Source organism: Silene latifolia, chromosome 11, assembly GCF_048544455.1.
Source record: "Silene latifolia isolate original U9 population chromosome 11, ASM4854445v1, whole genome shotgun sequence".
NCBI classification, from domain to species: domain Eukaryota; kingdom Viridiplantae; phylum Streptophyta; class Magnoliopsida; order Caryophyllales; family Caryophyllaceae; genus Silene; species Silene latifolia.
In genome coordinates this window covers 31,559,108-31,576,551 of record NC_133536.1, presented here as the reverse complement: position 1 = coordinate 31,576,551, position 17,444 = coordinate 31,559,108, and the positions used below count along the sequence as shown (strand labels likewise).

Genomic DNA, 17,444 nt, shown 5'->3' with positions numbered 1-17,444 from the left:
TTAGCAGTGCGGATTATCTGTCTCATTTTCGTATCCCATCTTGTGTTCCACCGTCTCTCCATTGTATACATAAGTTGATAAGTAATAAATATTAAAAATAAGTATGTAGGTATTATCTTAGGATGAGGTGTCAGAATATTAAGGCAATGAGATACAAGATGATGAGACGACACTAAAATAAGACAGATAATTCAGACTGTTTTTTTAGTGTTAAAAAAGTTGAAAGGTAATATACGGAGTATATCTCATATTTAATCACTAGGTTACATATTAAGATAGATGAATAAACATAATCTGTATAGACCAATAAAATTAGGGTAAGATTTATATTTTGTGTAAAATATTACTCCGTATACTCTTTGTCCAATTTTTGTATTTTTTGTATTCTTGGTAAAAAGTTAATAAAGTTAAGCCAAAGAGAGTAATGAGGTTATTACGACATTACGAGCTATGACTTCCTTTTATGTGTACCAAATTAAGGTTATGTTTTTTTTAATGAAAAGAGCTGAACTGAATTTTATTAATGGAAGTGCACTGAATTGAACTGAAATAAGCGTTATGAAAAAATGAGCTGAACTGAACTGAACTGAATAAAGCTGAATTAAACTTAATGAAGCTAAATTGAACCGAAATTAAGTCCAAAAGATAACTTATACAATTCTGTTATGTCATTGAAATGCTGAATGCTCGGTAGTTCCTATTAAAACCGTTTAACATTGAAATATGAAGGAAATAGTAGAAATGAACAAAAGATACACAAATCGACTAACAATGACATTAAAATGAAACATTTTTCAACATAATAAGGCTTACTATGTCATTAATCAATGAAATTCTACATTATTCCTCTTCCTCGATCGTGTTTAAAGGATGATCATAGGTTATTCCAAGCAAGAATTATATATTTCAACCATATGTTAGTTTCTTCATTCTCAAGTGCTCCTATATGAAGAACAACAACCAAGTATTGTGATTTAATTTGTGAAGCTATGGTAACTAAACACAAACTTCCACAAGGTTATCATAAGTATGCATCTCTAAGCCAAGTACAAGATAAAGTGTTAAGAAAATCCACATTGGTTTTCGATGTCGAACAAGCTTTATTAAAATCATCTTCAATGTTTCCTTACTTCATGTTGGTGGCTTTCGAAGCCGGAGGGCTACTAAGAGCTTTAATCTTGCTCGTAACCTACCCGATGATTCGATTACTAGGGGAAGAAATGATGTTAAAAGCCATGGTTTTCCTTTGCTTTTTCGGTATCAAAGCCGAAACATTTAGACTAGGAATGAATTGCTTGCCAAAGTTGTTCTTGGAAAATGTTGGTGAAGAAGGGTTTGAAATGGTAATGAAGTTTGGTAAGAAGGTGGCAATTAGTAGATTGCCAAGAGTTATGGTTGAAGGGTATCTTAGAGAGTACTTGGGAATTGAACACATAATTGGGAGTGAACTTTTGGAGTTTGGTGGGTATTACATTGGGTTGGTCAAGAGTCAACAAGAGGTTTTGCCTAAAGGTTTTGTTGCCAATATGGAACATCATGTTGTAGGGATTGGTGGTGAAAGCACTTCATTCAATAAATGGCCTTTTAGGTATTGTAAGGTAACGCGCTTAACTTCAATTATATTTTTCGTTTTACAAAAGGGAAGTAAGTTGTTCCTACAATAATCGAACCCTGACCTCTTAATAATTTTATGCGCAAAAAAAAAAACGTAGTTACTCTTTCATGTACAACTTTTACTCTGTTGTGTACATTTTTTCATTTTGTTTCCAAACACTGCCCTTCAACTCCTTACCGTTCTTTGTTCTTTTTCTCATCAAACCTAATTAAATTTCTCTCAAATTCTTCAATTATGTATCTTAATTTCTCATAACCAACAAGTAATTACTTCAATTTATCAATAGAATTACATTAATTTTTGGAAATTACTTTGATTTAATGACTTTTGTCTTTAATTAGGGTTTTCAAATTTTTAATTAGTATTAGATCCAAAGTACGATTAATGACACGGAATTGTCCGGGCATTAGTTAATCAATACAACATTACATTAATCAAATTGGTTACTGCATTTGGGTAATTATAATTGATTTGAATTATGTACAATTGTACATTAGAATCTTCTTTTTCTCTTGATTTACGGATTATGTTCATAACCTTTTATTTCCAATTTGCTCCCCTATTTCATGTCATCTGAAAAATTATCAGAGTATGATTTTAGTCTGCTTAATGATTCATAAATAATTTCACAAATTATCATGGTTGAATAATGTTTGAAGGGAAATGGAAGAGGCAATTGAGTTTTGTTGGAGTAAAAGCAATAGGGGAAAAGATGGATTGAAAGAATAAAAAGGGTAAAATTGTAAAATGCGTACTTGATAGAGTAAAATGCGTACATGAATGAGCATTACCCAAAAAAAAAAACAACTAAAACTATACTTGTGAGAGGTAACACAATGCTTAAGTGGGATAAAGATAATTATTATCCTCTCTCATTTCCCTCTCCCCATTTGTCACTATTATTATTTCTAAATTTTTCTTAACCCCAATTACAAACATGTGAAATCTAAACAAGCCTCAAGCTTTAAATTAGTTTTTAGAATTAGTAATGTTTTGGTATAGAGGGAGTCAAAAAGACGAGTTTAGTACAAGCTGATTCGAACCCATATTAAGAGCATTATCCTTATGAATTTGAAAACTAAGCTAGTTGACATTTATTTTAGGGGAATGATAAGGTCAAAAATGATATGTACTTTGCCACTCGGTCTTAACTTTTCTAAGATGTATATTGAGTGACAGAGTATATTTTCGAGTGACGTTATGATCATCCTGGATTTAAAGGCTGATCTTTGCCACTATATATTTGGTACTTTGTCCATTACATATATTTACTTAATGGTATGATTATTTCGGTGAATGAAAGGAAATACGCTAATTAACCCGTAAATTTGATGTTTTATAGGACATTTATTTGATGAGCAAGGAAGACAAGAAATGGACAAGTCTCCCAAAGGACAAATACCCAAAACCCTTAATATTCCATGATGGTAGGCTAGCATTCGAACCCACGCCACTTGCTACCTTAATCATGTTCATATGGTTACCATTTGGGATCATCCTTTCCCTAACAAGAATTCTAGTTGGCACTCTATTACCTTATAAAGTATCGACACCGGTGCTAGCCTTCACCGGACTAACCTACATTTCATCAAATAATCCTCCTCATATTCTCACCACAAATTCAAAACCCGGAAAATCAAAAGGAGTTATCTTTGTATGCAATCACAAGATTGTGCTTGACCCGGTGTACCTATCACTAACCCTTCAAACACGTCTCTCAGCGGTCACTTATAGTATAAGCAAGTTAACCGCGACCATCTCTCTACTGGTCAAAACGCTTAACTTGACACGTGACAAGGCAAAAGACGCGGTCATAATGCAAAATGCATTGAGTCAAGGTGACCTTGTGGTTTGCCCCGAAGGGACTACTTGTAGGGAGCCGTATTTACTAAGGTTTAGTCCATTATTTGCGGAAATTAGTGATGACATAATTCCAATAGCCGTAGAAGCTAAATTTAGCATGTTCTATGGGACGACTGCGACAGGGATGAAGGCCTTGGACCCTTTCATTGTTTTGATGAATCCAAAGCCTTTCTATTACTTGAAGTTTCTTGATAAGTTGCCTAAGAATCGGACGTGTAAGGGCGGTGGTGTGTCAAGATTGGAGGTTGCTAATTATGTACAAGCAGAGATTGGTAAGGCGTTGGGGTATAAATGTACTCAATTGACAAGGAAAGATAAGTATGCAGTATTGGCTGGAAATGATGGACTTGTTGTTACCTCTAAGTAAGCATTTTATAGCATTGTATGTTAATAATGACAAATAAATTCAATAAATTCAGGTGCTAAATCATTGCATTCATTGTATGTTAATTTCCTCACTTGTTTGGTATTACACTGTACGTCCAACTATATCGTTTCTATTAATTATATTCGGAATTTGGGGTCGTCTCTTGTTGAAATTCACGTTACTTAAATATGTACTATTCTGTATATCCAATCGCTTAAAATGTTATTATGAGACAGATAAACTAACTACTAAGAGTTAGTTACAAAGAGTTTGTTATAGTTTGTTATAACCAATCAAAGTTAGTTATAGATTAGCTAAGTCGGTTTATGATTGTATATATATACACCATGTACTGCAGCTACAGAATTACTTTTGATGAATGATAATTACAATTCTCTCATAAACATCTTTCTCTCTATCATGTTCATACCATCATACTTCTAATATGGTATCAGTTTTCACATAAATCGATCCAAATTTTCTTTCAAAACAAGAATTGCGCTTCCGTTTCAATCAATAATCTTACAGATTGTTGAGTAAATCATCATTTCTTGATCAAAATTTTTGATTCAGTCAAATATCATCAACAAGATGCCTGAAAATTCTGAAGAACAAAATCATAGCTACGACTATTATGATGATCCGCTTTACCTATCATCATCTGATCAGCCCTTTTCTCACTTGGTTTCACCACTGTTTGATGGAAATGATTTCCTGGGGTGGAAACAGGACATTGTCATGGCTCTTGCATCCAAGAACAAAGACGGGTTCATAGATGGTTCTCTTACTCGACCGCCAAAGACAGATAGAAAGTACCATCAGTGGGTACGTTGCGACTTAATGGTGATGAAGTGGATATTGAATTCACTGGCTAAACCAATTCGTGATAACCTGAAGTATGTGAAATCTGCCAAGGAGCTCTGGGTAGAGTTGCAGGAACGGTATGGACAAGCCAATGCAGTTGAAATTTACCAGCTCAAGAAGGATCTTGATGCTGTCAGTCAATCGAATTTATCACTTGTTGAGTATTACAGCAAACTGAAGAACTATTGGGAGACGTTGGACAGTCTTGACCCAATTCCTCAATGTTCTTGTGGTAAGATAGTTTTGTGTTCCTGTACTTTGATGAAAAGACTTGTGGCTCGCGAAAATAACTCCAAATTGATACAATTTCTGATGGGGTTAAATAATGGGTTTGATAACATAAGAACACAAATCCTCTCGATGGATCCTTTGCCTACTATCAACAAGGCTTTGGGTTTGTTACAAAAGATTGAAAAACAAAAACAAGTTGTTGAGTCTGTTGAAGTCTTGAATGAGACATCTGCTTATGCTTCTTTTAAGGGTGTTGATGCAAACAATAATGTCAAGAAAGAGAAGAAGTATTGTAGCCACTGTAAAATGAATAATCATAACTTGGATGATTGTTTTTGGGCAAACCCTTGTGAGAAATGTGGGAAACCAGGTCATAGGATTGCTAGTTGTTATCAGATTATTGGCTTTCCTGGTGATAAGGGTGCTAAACCATCTGTCAAGGCCAAATATAAACGCTTTGGTGGGAAATCTGGTTTCAAGAAAAGTGCAAATACTGCTGACATTGTTGAGAATAATGATTCAGAAGAAGATAATCCCCTGGTTCAAGCTGCTGGTGCCAGTCATTCACAATCTTTTGATTTAAATATGATGGATGGTCTGGTTACATCTGTTGTTAATCAGGTTATTAAACGCTTAACAGATAATGTTCCTTCTTTATCCTCGTCCAACTTTGCAGGTATGATTCCTACTGCTTTAGTTAATGATGTTCATCTTAATTACTGCTTGCACGACTGGATTATTGATACTGGGGCTTCAGACCATATGTCTTTCAATATACGTCTAATGCATAATGTTAGAAATCTCAGTAAACCAATTCCGATAGGTCTTCCTGATGGTAGTGTTAAGCATGTTTTTAGAGTTGGTGATGTTTGTTTAACTGCCAAGATTTTGCTTAAAAATGTGCTGCTGATTCCTGATTTTAAACAGAATCTTCTTTCTGTGAGTAAACTTATTGATGACAACAACTGTTTCTTTGTGTTTTTCGCTAAAACTTGTTTATTTTAGGATCATTCAACTAAAATGACCATTGCATCTGGCAAAAGGATAGGGGATCTCTACAGATTTCAAAACTTACATACACAGGATTTAGTAAATAGAGTAGTCTCACTTGTTTCAGAAGCTATGCAATGTACTCCAGTAGTTAATAAACTTTCTAATTCTGCAAATAAAAGTACCTCCATTTCTCTGGATTTGTTGCATAAGAGATTAGGACATATAGGTTTTGATAAGCTCAAGTTTGTAAGTACTCCTCATAGTAATGAAAAGCAACATCAGCATTGTGAAACATGTATTTTGTCTAAGCATCATCAATTGCCATTCCCACAGAGTACTTCTAAAGCCGCTTCTATTTTTGAATTATTGCATATGGATGTTTGGGGTCCATATAAGACCCCAACTATGACTGGTGCTAAATATTTTTTGACAATACTTGATGACTTCTCAAGAAACACTTGGACTATTCTCTTTAAAACTAAAGACCAAGTACATAAGCTAGTCAAAGATTTCTTTGCCTATATTACAACCCAATTTGCTGCTAAAGTAAAGCTCATTAGAACAGACAATGGATCAGAATTTCTATTTCATGTATGTGGTAATTTATTCAAAGACATGGGCTTACTCCACCAGACTAGTGTAGTAGGGAGACCACAGCAGAATGGGAGGGTAGAACGTAAGCACAGACACCCCCTAGAAACAGCAAGGGCACTTAGGATTCAAGCAGGACTACCCATAAAATTTTGGGGAGATTGTCTACTGACTGCAACACATTTGATAAACTTGATGCCTTCATCAGTTATAGGTTGGCAAATACCTTTTACTGTGATTTTTGGTAAGCCACCTCCCTATGATTCTTTAAGGGTCTTTGGTTGTTGTTGTTATGCCACAATGCCCCCCACTTATATTGATAAAATGGGTACAAGGGCTAGGAAGTGCATTTTTTTGGGTTATCCACATCAACAAAAGGGGTATAGACTGTATGACTTAGCCACCCACAAAGTATTTGTTAATAGAGATGTGATCTTTCAAGAAGATATTTTTCCTTTCAAGCAAGATAATAAGATTGTTCAAAATAATAAGCATTTGGTCAACCCTGCAACATCTACTGTATTAGTACCAAAATCTAGTATCTCTTCAAATACCATTATTCCAACTACTGTACAAATGCATACAAATATTCCAGAGACTGCAGTAACAGTCCCTGAGGAAGTACTTCACAATAATAATATGCCACATAATAGTTCTCCAAATACAAATAGTACTAGTGACCACTTGGTCCAGGTGGGTTCACAACCAGATCCTATCACCAGACGATCCACAAGGCCCAGGCAGCCATCCATTCTTCTGCAACAGTATCATTGTCCTCTGAAATTGCCAAGTACAACTCCTGCATCTTCTGCTCATGTTGCAGTCCTGCAAGGTCTAGCTGATTTTTCTCCTGCTTATGCTGCATCCTTAGTCAATGTCATTCAGGAATCAGAACCATACACTTTCAAATAAGCAAGCATTCAACCACAGTGGATTGATGCTATGAACAAGGAAATCAAAGCACTAGAAGATAACAAAACATGGGAACTAGTTCAGCTGCCCATGGGTAAGAAAACAATAGGTTCTAAATGGATTTTCAAGATAAAGTATAAAGCAGATGGTAGTATTGAGAGGTATAAGGCTCGTTTGGTGGCAAAGGGGTACAATCAAGTGAAGGACAGAGATTACAAAGACACCTTCTCACCTGTTGCAAAATTTACAACTGTTAGAGCATTGCTAGCTCTGGCAGCAGCAAGAGGATGGAATTTACATCAATTGGACATCAACAATGCTTTCCTCCATGGTTTTCTAGATGAGGAGGTATATATGAGTCCACCACAAGGGTACACAGTTCAGCCTGGTCAAGTTTGTAGATTGCTTAGATCATTGTATGGGTTAAAGCAAGCAAGTAGACAATGGAATAAAGAGTTAACCAAATACTTGGAAAGTATTGGGTTTGTACAATCCAAAAATGACTATTCTTTATTTACCAAGCATAATTCAGACACTGGAGATTTTGTGGTTGCATTAGTCTATGTAGATGATATTCTATTGACTGGTACAAGTGATGCTCAAATTGAAAAGATAAAGAAGGGCCTTGATGCTAAGTTCTCTATCAAAGATTTAGGGAACATGAGATTTTTCCTGGGATTGGAGATTTCACGAAATGCCACATGCATTATGATCAATCAGAGAAAGTATATCTTGGATATACTCAAGGATATGCAGATGGAGGAGTGTAAACCAGCAGATTTTCCCTTACCCACAGGTCTAAGACTGTCCACTGATGAGGGTTAGCTTCTAGACAATCCTGAAGTCTACAGAAGATTAGTAGGAAGACTATTATATCTTAATTCAACACGGCCAGATCTGTCATATTTTGTACAGCATCTGAGTCAATTTATCAGTCAGCCAAGATTACCACACTTGCAAGCTGCTATACATGTCCTCAGATACTTAAAGGGTACCATCAATACTGGACTGTTTTACAGTGCTACATCTGATCTTGCCCTCACTGCATATAGTGATGCAGATTGGGGAAAATGTGCATTCACTTGTAGATCACTCAGTGGTTATTGTATCTTCCTTGGCTCATCATTGATCTCCTGGAAAACTAAGAAGCAACGACATCGTCGAAGAGTTCAAATTTGAGTCGAATATCGAAGCCTCTCTTACACCTCTTCTGAACTGGTTTAGTTAGACAATATTCTGCAGGATTTGAATGTTGTTGTTCCTAAACCAGTCCCATTACTATGTGATAATAAAGCAGCAGAGCATCTCACTCATAATCCAATTTTTCATGAAAGAACCAAGCATCTATCCATTGACTGTCACTATGTGCGAGAGAAGCAACAAGCAGGTTTTCTTATAACTAAGCATGTCAGAACAGGACTTCAGTTAGCAGATTTAATGACCAAGGCACTTGGATCTGTTCAACACCAGTTTCTTTCCACCAAGCTTGGTTTGGTGTTCACCCCACCCTCAAGCTTGAGGGGGGAATATGAGACTGATAAACTAACTACTAAGAGTTAGTTACAAAGAGTTTGTTATAGTTTGTTATAACCAATCAAAGTTAGTTATAGATTAGCTAAGTCGGTTTATGATTGTATATATATACACCATGTACTGCAGCTACAGAATTACTTTTGATGAATGATAATTACAATTCTCTCATAAACATCTTTCTCTCTATCATGTTCATACGAGAAAAAGGATTACGCATCTGAGGTAATACCTCAGGCCTTCTAGTTTTCGAGCATATACACATTTTTTCTGAGCATATTGCCATTTATAAATATAGTAATTGAGCAATATTATATTTTTTTAGTGTAATGTTTTAGTAAATGTGCTCAAAAACTTTATGCTAAAGCAGAACTCAAAAACTTTAAAATAAAACTCAGAAAATAAACAATAAGAGGTATTACCTCATATGTATAGTCTATGAACTGATGTTCATACCATCATACTTCTAATAGTTACACGTGCTTCAAACGAGGTCAATTACATGTTACTCCGTATCAATGTATCATATTATCTCAACACAATTGATTATCGGCTAATATTAAAAGACGAATATTTTCTCATAGTATACTCGTAAATCTTTTGATATTATCTTCATATCATGGTAAATAATACTCCGGTTTCAATGAATTAAGTTGGATAAAGTTGACATGATATGAAGAGTAAAGTGCCTTAGTTTTTTTTTACCTAGAGCGGTATCCGAGACTGCCTTCCAGAACATCACGAATAAGGAGAGCATATTGTCGAAAAGGACTGTTAGCGAGATTGGACCGTGGTTGCTTAGCTCCCCAATCATATAACGCAGGCAAAACGTAGAGAATCACAGGAAACACACATCCAATGCAGCAAACGACAGCCACGAGCCACACTACCTCTGTCAAAACCGCATAAAGTCCTGTCACAAATGCCAATCCCATGGCGGTCAAGGCAATCCAGGTCAAGTTTTTCCCCAAGGAAAGAGAGATGAGAAAGGACTCATTCTCAGGCCGACTCATAGACCACACCAGTATAACGGTTGCTATCATGGACGAGGTCATAGCGATTGCGTCTGTTACAATGAAGGCTTGAAAGGCCACATTCCTGGCTAAGACGGCCAGCCCTCCATTGTTGGTGAACCCACCTGGCAAGGTGAATGCCGCATTAAATGTGATGGTTGCGACAAATGTTGACATTAGTGTCAGGGTGTTTGCTACTTCTCTGGCACGCTTGTTGTCTATCGGCCTTTCTCCTGGTTTGTAACTTATCCTTCGGTTCAGAATGTCCTCTAACTGCTTTCCTCTCTTTCCACTAGCCTCCATCAACGCCCTTATTGTCAGGTTCTTCACCACCGAACATACTTTCATTAGTGTTACCAATCTTATGTGGTTTTCAAGACAAGTTAATTTTGAAGATTCAATGGTTACTATGAGAACAAAGTCGAGATTTTATTTCAAAGCATCTTGTTGAGCGATAGATTGATTACTGGTAATTCATTTTGGTGGATACAACCTGGTATGAAAGTACGAAACTTTACCTTTTGAAATCCCATCCTACGCTTAGGTAATACAGTGACACCAACAACTGTTCCATTAGAAGATGGAACAGAATTTGGACAATGGTTAAGGATATGGCCAGTGTGTCTCGCATTCGCCTGAAAAACAGTAATCATACTGATAAATTAATGTACTCCATAAGGATAAGACTGATTTGTATTTCTTTCTTTCTTGATTTTAAATAAAGTTGAACTATGTTATTCTGACTCATTTAGAAGTATCTGACACGGGTGCGTGTCTAAGTGCCACACTTGACTATTTTACGAAAACCCCCCATATTTTGGCTTAAAATGAAGTGTCTAAATGTGATACTCCTGCAAGGGTACGCAAGGGAATAAGAAGAGTCGGAGTAACATAGGAATAATGTAAAAAACTTATACTGTAGTATTCACCTGAGGTTCAGCAACATCAAGAGCTGTCAAATTGACATTGTTGGTTTTAGAGAGATCCACCCTACAATCTTCCACAAGAGCATAAACTACACTATCATGGTAGTTACTAGATGCAAGATGCAACGGGGTGTTTCCATCAATGTCGGTCGCATTCACGAGGTCAATAATATCAGGCAACTTCAGAAGGCATCTCACGACTACACACATCCCGTTGTGGGTGGCAATATGAAGGATGTTTCGATGATCTTTGTCAATCTGTTCAATTGAATCTGGACAACACTGCAGAAGTGTTTTCAATACATCTAAACGGCCGTATTGAGCCGCCAAGTGAAGAGAAGAACTATCCATTTTATCAGTGAGATACACCAGTGAAGAGTCTGATTTGATTAAAAATTGGACCACAGATGTGTAACCCAAGGCTGAAGCATAGTGAAGTGGAGTCTTTCCGTCTAGATCGACGGCTTTTGGAAGATCATTGTCCATTTGTAACACCAATTTCACAATTCCTGCATAAAAAGCTGAATAAGAAATTCTTGAACCTCGACTAGTTTCCGAATGCCTAAGGGTGCACTTTACAAACCCAGCTGTTACTATTGAACTTCAAAATCGCATTTACACTAGCTATTGTTGAACTTGAAACATTATTTAGAGGTTCAAGAATAAAAAGAAGTAATACCGAGATTATTCTGGAGAATAGCTTTGTGCAGAACAGTCAATGCGTAAGCGTTCTTGTGGGACAAAGTCGACGGACATGCCTTCAAAATGGACTTAACAACTCCGTCCAAGTTACCATCAACAGCCAGAGAAAGCGGAGATTCCCCTGCTTTGTTTACTTGAAGTAATACCCAAGCTCTGGGCTGAACCTTATCGATCAATGCAAGCGCGACACTTTGATGACCGTTCATTATTGCATCATGGACAGCCATGTCAAGCTCTACATTTGTTAGGGTCAAAACATGCTCCATGTTGTTCTGCGAAATCCATTCCATCAAAGACATCACCACGCCGACATTCCCTGTTAAATAAAGTATATGGAAATTCAAGTGAATGAACGGAGTGATTATTAATATATATATATATATATATATCATGCTCATCCAATGTGGTATGCTATTTCATAATACCTGCTCTCGCCGCAACATGTAGGGCAGTGTCACCCCTTTTGTTCTGAAACATGAGTAGAGAAGGACAGAGCCCAAGTATTTCATCAACCATGTTTCTGTCACCAAATCTAGCTGCAACGTGAAGCGGAGTGCTGCCTTGTGGTGTCGTACCAGCGACAACACTTGGTTCTGTTTCCATCAAATGCTTTACTTCTTCATGTCTGCCGGCCCTGATCGCCCCTAGTAGCCGGAGATCCATGGCCTATTTTTTGTGTTTTTGTTTTTTTGAACTTGATGGGTTCTTTACTATAAATTGAGTGATGTCTGAGAAATCGTTCTAATAATGGATGCTAACAATGACCAATCGAATAGAACTCAAGTCAATCACCAACCCAGCTCAGGTCAATTAGCAGACTAATCTAAACATTCAACCCATCCTAGATTGATTGCAATTTCATAGTTTTTTCCCACTTGCATATAGAAATTAGATAAGCATTTCAAAATTACTTTCGTCATTACTTAACTCGTTTGTCATCGTCTATAGTTGAACAGAAGAGTCAAATATACTACTTGCCAGCCCTTTTATACGTCATGATTTATGGTATGAATTTGATCTAATTCGAGATATCGAATCCAATCTACTTGAAAATTGTCCTAATTGATTAGATTTGATCCAATCATGCTGAATTACAACACATGAAAATTACGAATTCACAGACCAAAATTGATTAAAGTAAATCAACTAGAGTAATAAAAATGCTAATATGCATTATTTGTCGGATTTAATTAATAGCATCTGAAACCTATGATGGATTTCTGTAAAAAAAAAAAAAAAAAACCTAATATGGATTATTTATAGGGATGTCAATGGATCGGGTTCGGGTCGGGTGAAGCCTCATCCGTCATCCATCCGTCTTTTTAAAATCCCATCCAACCCGTCCGTCATCCGTGAAACATATCATCCGTCATCCATCCATCCATCATCCATGGATGAAACGGGTGGATCGGGTGATAAACGGGTGTTGTGCATTTATAATTTCAAGTTTAAAAAAATGATGATTTTTTTTTCTCTACAAAAATAAAGTTAGACAATTAATTTAGTTTAACTTTCTAGTGGGTAGGCTTACAAAATATTTATATTGAGAGTAGAAAAATATGAAAATTTAAATATTTTATATCTTAATAATGTGTTATATGTAAAAAAAATTAAATAAAAAATAATAAAATCGGGTGATGGATGGATGGCGGGTGGAATTTCTTCATCCAACCCATCCGTCATCCACATCCGTTTCATCCGTCATCCATCCACCATCCATTTAAATCGGGTTTTCATCCATCTTTTAGGATCGGGTGGATCGGGTTTTGATGGATGCGGGTGAAATTGACATCCCTAATTATTTATAAGATCACCTCATTCAAGTGGGTAATACTGTAAGAGTGATCAAGAAAGTCATCTTGGGTCATTCGGAAACAGCCTCTTTGTGTTCCGAACACAAGGGTAAGGCTGTGTACATCCGACCCCCCCTTACACCGCAATTTGCAGGAGCCATTGAGGCACTGGGGTAATGTTGTTGTTGTTGTTGTTGTTGTTGTAGAACCTCAGACACAAAGCTACTCACTCATCCAATCCTAGGGTGACAAGACACTTCAGAGCTGATGCCTGAAACAGAATTGGCCCAACCAAACTGAAGAGGTCAAGAACTCAAGATGTACCTTTGGGAATATATCGGCTGTAAATCATACTCATTCTACATCACCTTTCAAATCGAGAAGCAATGCTATAAGGGTTACAACGTGAAACTCGGGTGTAGCTGATTATGCATTGATCAAAAGAAAAGACACATTGCCTGAACAGCAGGAAATAGAGTGGAAAACTACGGCAAAAAGAAACACGAACTAAACATCGGTTGAGTATTGATACTTACGAGTTATGGCTTGGAATGAATGCAAAAGAAAAATTACCATGCGACTCCCTTTTATTCAAAAGAAAAGTGAAAGCAAAAACATCATTTGAAGAAATTTGAGATCGAACACAAAAAAAAAAAAAAAAAAGAGCTCCATTGATGAGCAGAGAAAAGATTGAAGCACATTTCAGAATATAGAATGCATCTCACTATCTCAATAAGATCCATCACAATTCACAAAGTATGGACTTTCAAACCCACATGAACACATCATCAATAGGAAATGTGACACTTGCTAATTTAAAGCGAAACAACCACTAGCATATACTCGGTAATTCTCAAACAAGAGAACTACAATAGAGTACGACGAAATAGAGAACCGGGAAGTTCACAATACCCTATTTGTTTGAAGAGCATAACTTAAAGCCTACAAACAAGATCACAGTACATAGTTCGTTTATAAGTATACTAGACTACTGACAAGTTCAAACATAAGAGCACTTTCATTTCTAGAGCTTTAGAAATGAAAAATAGCAACAAGGAGGACACTAAATCACTTAGCCATGATGTTCGATTGATTCTCTTGTTGCTGCTGATAATTAAGTGGCCTCCTGAACAGCATGATGTGAGGCTCTGGGCGGTGAACTGCGTAGTGCACCCATCCACGGCTCTGCTGAACCCCAATTGCTCTCCATTCATTCTGATAAACATAAAAATTACACCCACAAAATCACTTGTCAGTTGTCTACGGTTTGCGTTCACAATTTCTCCATCTGTGTATAACACACAGTTCTAACATATTCACAATCCATTTCGTGATACACAATTATCTACGGTTTGCATTCACAATTACACCCTAGCTTTCTTGTGATACACAATTATCTTACAACAGCTTTATTTTAATGCTGAGTAATGAAATTAAGGACTTTCAAAGCATCAATAAGGGGACAGAGCGTCGCCAGGATACAATTTATCCACCATGTTATTTGCGAATAGCAATGAGCAACACACAATTCTAACCGACTCACGACTCTTGCGGTGTTGGTTCAACAATGAAAGAAACAAAACAGACGGCAATCATAACATCAACAAGAAGCAAATACACCCTCACAACTCTTCATTTCGCATATTAAAACAATAGACCACGAAAACGGATGCATCTCTTATCTTTCATTTGCAATATTTTTCCACACAAACCAATTACACATAAGAATAAGACATCCTAAAAGTGCATTTCAGCCACGGTATTTGCAATAACAACATCAATAACAGAATAAAAACTACTCTCTCCGCCTCTCTTGATTGTTCACCTTTGACTAAAAGACCCTCACAAAGTCACAACAATTAAAAACGATAAACAAATAATTGGGACGGAGGGAGTATAACAAAATCATTTAAAACTCCAGAATCAATCATCCGAACAAATATCCATACGAAACTAACAATCATACGAAATGATGACGGAAAAGCGAAAGTCTCAAGATTCAAAATGTAACAGAAACAGAAAGAAACCTCAGAGAGAAGTCGATTCTTTGGAAGAAGCTTGGCGACCTCAGGAGGAAGAACAACATGCCTACAAAATTTCCCCAAAAAAATCATCAAATTATAACAAATTCCCCAAATTCAAAACCCTAGTTTTTTCAAAATAATTAATTCGTATAAGAATTAGTCACCTGTACTCAAAAGTATCATCGAAGTATTTCTCAGAATACTGGATCTGCCCCATTTCTTCTTCTGCTTCTAATTCTTCAATCGATTCAATCTACAGATGATACCAAAACAATTAGGGTAAAATCGAAAGCACGATTAATCGGAGAATTACAAAATCGACGAAAAATGAAGAGAGAGAAAGAGTACCGAGTAGAGAGAGAAAGTGTGAAGTGATAGTGGAGGAGCGGGGGGAAAAGAATAGTGGAGGAAATGTTGGTTTAGTGGAGGCCTTTTATTTTGTTGGAAATAATAAGATTTACAAGCAAGTTTTTGTTTTTCTGGTTGTTTAATGATTGATTATTTTTATAATTTGAATTTTGAATGTGATAATGCCCCGCCAATGGATCTTTAAAGGTTCATTTTTGACCGTTGGTTTTTGTAATTTGGAAAAGTTGACAATAGACCTCTACAATGGGCCGGGCGGACTGTATCGGGCTGGGGAGCGAACGGGTTGAGTAGGGGCGAGCCCGAGCCCATGCCATGGTCTAGGATGTGCAGGCTGGAGGCTGGCCAATTTGAGGGAGTGATGACCCTAATCGGCCCAGTTGGGAAAAAAGGGTGGTGGGCCATGCGGGCTGGAAAGGAGTGAGCCCGTGATCGGCCTGGTTGGGGATGCGGGTTAGGCGGGCCAACGACCCAGGAGGAAATGGCCCCAATTGACCGGGTCGGGCTAAACCTTACCTATGTCCAGGTATTATGAACACCACATAATTTAACTTGTTTGTTAGTAACTATGAACTCTTTTATTATTGCTGCAAGGTCTTCTACCTTATTCTCAAGTGTTTGATAAAAGCTCACCACATTCACCCGACACTTGGATGATTTTCTAGCAAATTCTTTATACAACTTTAAGCTAGCTCAGGATAATTATCCCCAGAGGTCCCTGACTGTTACAAATTTAAGTTGAATCATTGAAACCTTGCTAATATGGGAGGAGTTAGACGTAAGGCATTTCTTCTTATCAACTTGAAAAATGACCTCTTTTTAAACCAACTCAACACTCTCAGTTGGTCCAAAATCTATGTTCTTATGGAGCCTCTATGACATAGGACAAAAAATGGGAACTATCACTTGCCTTGAAATTTCTTCATGGGGAGTTCTCGTCGGAATTGTGGTTTTAGAAATGAGGGGAAGATCCCTCAGGTAAGACAATGACCACGATTATGGCATCAAAAATTGGAAAGTTATTACTTCCTTTGTCCTGATTATTTATTTACCTATTCATTCATGGATAGTGATACGGCGCCGCCGGGTGGTACCAAGTTTGAAATAAAACAATATATTAAAATGACTATTAATAAATTCCTCTTCAATTTTTAATCTAAAATGGAAAGGACAAAACCGTACATTACAATTTACAATTCAACAACCAACGTATGATCTTTCCGACGTCATCTGCCGGCAATTGTTATTTGATAAAATTTATCAAATGTTGAATTTACCCAATAAATCTGTTTTGATTTTTTTTTATGAAATCTAAGAGTAGTTTACTTTACAGTTTATAACTTTGAGAAATTTAGCAAATCGTTACCTTCCTTCTACAATATTTTTAACGGTGAATTCCAGTCCACCATTATAATCTCATAACTCAACCATTGCCGCGATAGTTTTGCATTAACATGTATGTTTTTCCGCCATCGTCCGTGATGGCTTTCGTACGACCTTTAGGTTAATTTAGTATTGATGCAAACTACATTTCCACTTTTACCCCTAATTAATTGCAGAAAATCAAACTTTAGATTACTATTACTAAAATACCCTCAGCGGTACTGATTTTGGGTACCACCAGATGACGCTATCTCATTTCCTTCATCTACTA

At 36.8% G+C, this 17,444-nt stretch overlaps 4 protein-coding genes and 1 long non-coding RNA gene across 5 annotated transcripts; 2 read left to right on the top strand and 3 right to left on the bottom strand.

The window, feature by feature from the left end:
- Positions 1 to 889: 889 nt before the first annotated feature.
- Positions 890 to 4,006, top strand: LOC141611507 (putative glycerol-3-phosphate acyltransferase 2). The gene is made up of 2 exons (XM_074430056.1): positions 890 to 1,598; positions 2,958 to 4,006. The coding sequence occupies exons 1-2, from the start codon at positions 990 to 992 to the stop codon at positions 3,843 to 3,845; spliced, it is 1,497 nt and encodes a 498-aa protein (XP_074286157.1). The 5' UTR covers positions 890 to 989; the 3' UTR covers positions 3,846 to 4,006.
- Positions 4,007 to 4,436: 430 nt separating this feature from the next.
- On the top strand, positions 4,437 to 5,945 carry LOC141613213 (uncharacterized). The gene has a single exon (XM_074431953.1). The coding sequence runs from the start codon at positions 4,437 to 4,439 to the stop codon at positions 5,943 to 5,945; it is 1,509 nt and encodes a 502-aa protein (XP_074288054.1).
- Positions 5,946 to 7,046: 1,101 nt separating this feature from the next.
- On the bottom strand, positions 7,047 to 8,215 carry LOC141614445 (uncharacterized). The gene is made up of 2 exons (XR_012529339.1): positions 7,669 to 8,215; positions 7,047 to 7,390 (listed from the first exon to the last, which is right to left on the bottom strand). It is a non-coding gene; the product is annotated as an uncharacterized LOC141614445 (long non-coding RNA).
- Positions 8,216 to 9,328: 1,113 nt separating this feature from the next.
- Positions 9,329 to 12,361, bottom strand: LOC141611505 (uncharacterized). Its single transcript, XM_074430054.1, has 5 exons — positions 12,033 to 12,361; positions 11,585 to 11,923; positions 10,909 to 11,414; positions 10,498 to 10,614; positions 9,329 to 10,303 (listed from the first exon to the last, which is right to left on the bottom strand). The coding sequence occupies exons 1-5, from the start codon at positions 12,268 to 12,270 to the stop codon at positions 9,668 to 9,670; spliced, it is 1,836 nt and encodes a 611-aa protein (XP_074286155.1). The 5' UTR covers positions 12,271 to 12,361; the 3' UTR covers positions 9,329 to 9,667.
- Positions 12,362 to 14,100: 1,739 nt separating this feature from the next.
- Positions 14,101 to 15,880, bottom strand: LOC141611506 (cyclin-dependent kinases regulatory subunit 1). The gene is made up of 4 exons (XM_074430055.1): positions 15,773 to 15,880; positions 15,589 to 15,677; positions 15,428 to 15,488; positions 14,101 to 14,615 (listed from the first exon to the last, which is right to left on the bottom strand). Exons 2-4 carry the CDS (start codon positions 15,639 to 15,641, stop codon positions 14,469 to 14,471), a joined length of 261 nt encoding a protein of 86 aa, XP_074286156.1. The 5' UTR covers positions 15,642 to 15,677; positions 15,773 to 15,880; the 3' UTR covers positions 14,101 to 14,468.
- Between the last annotated feature and the right edge of the window lie 1,564 nt (positions 15,881 to 17,444).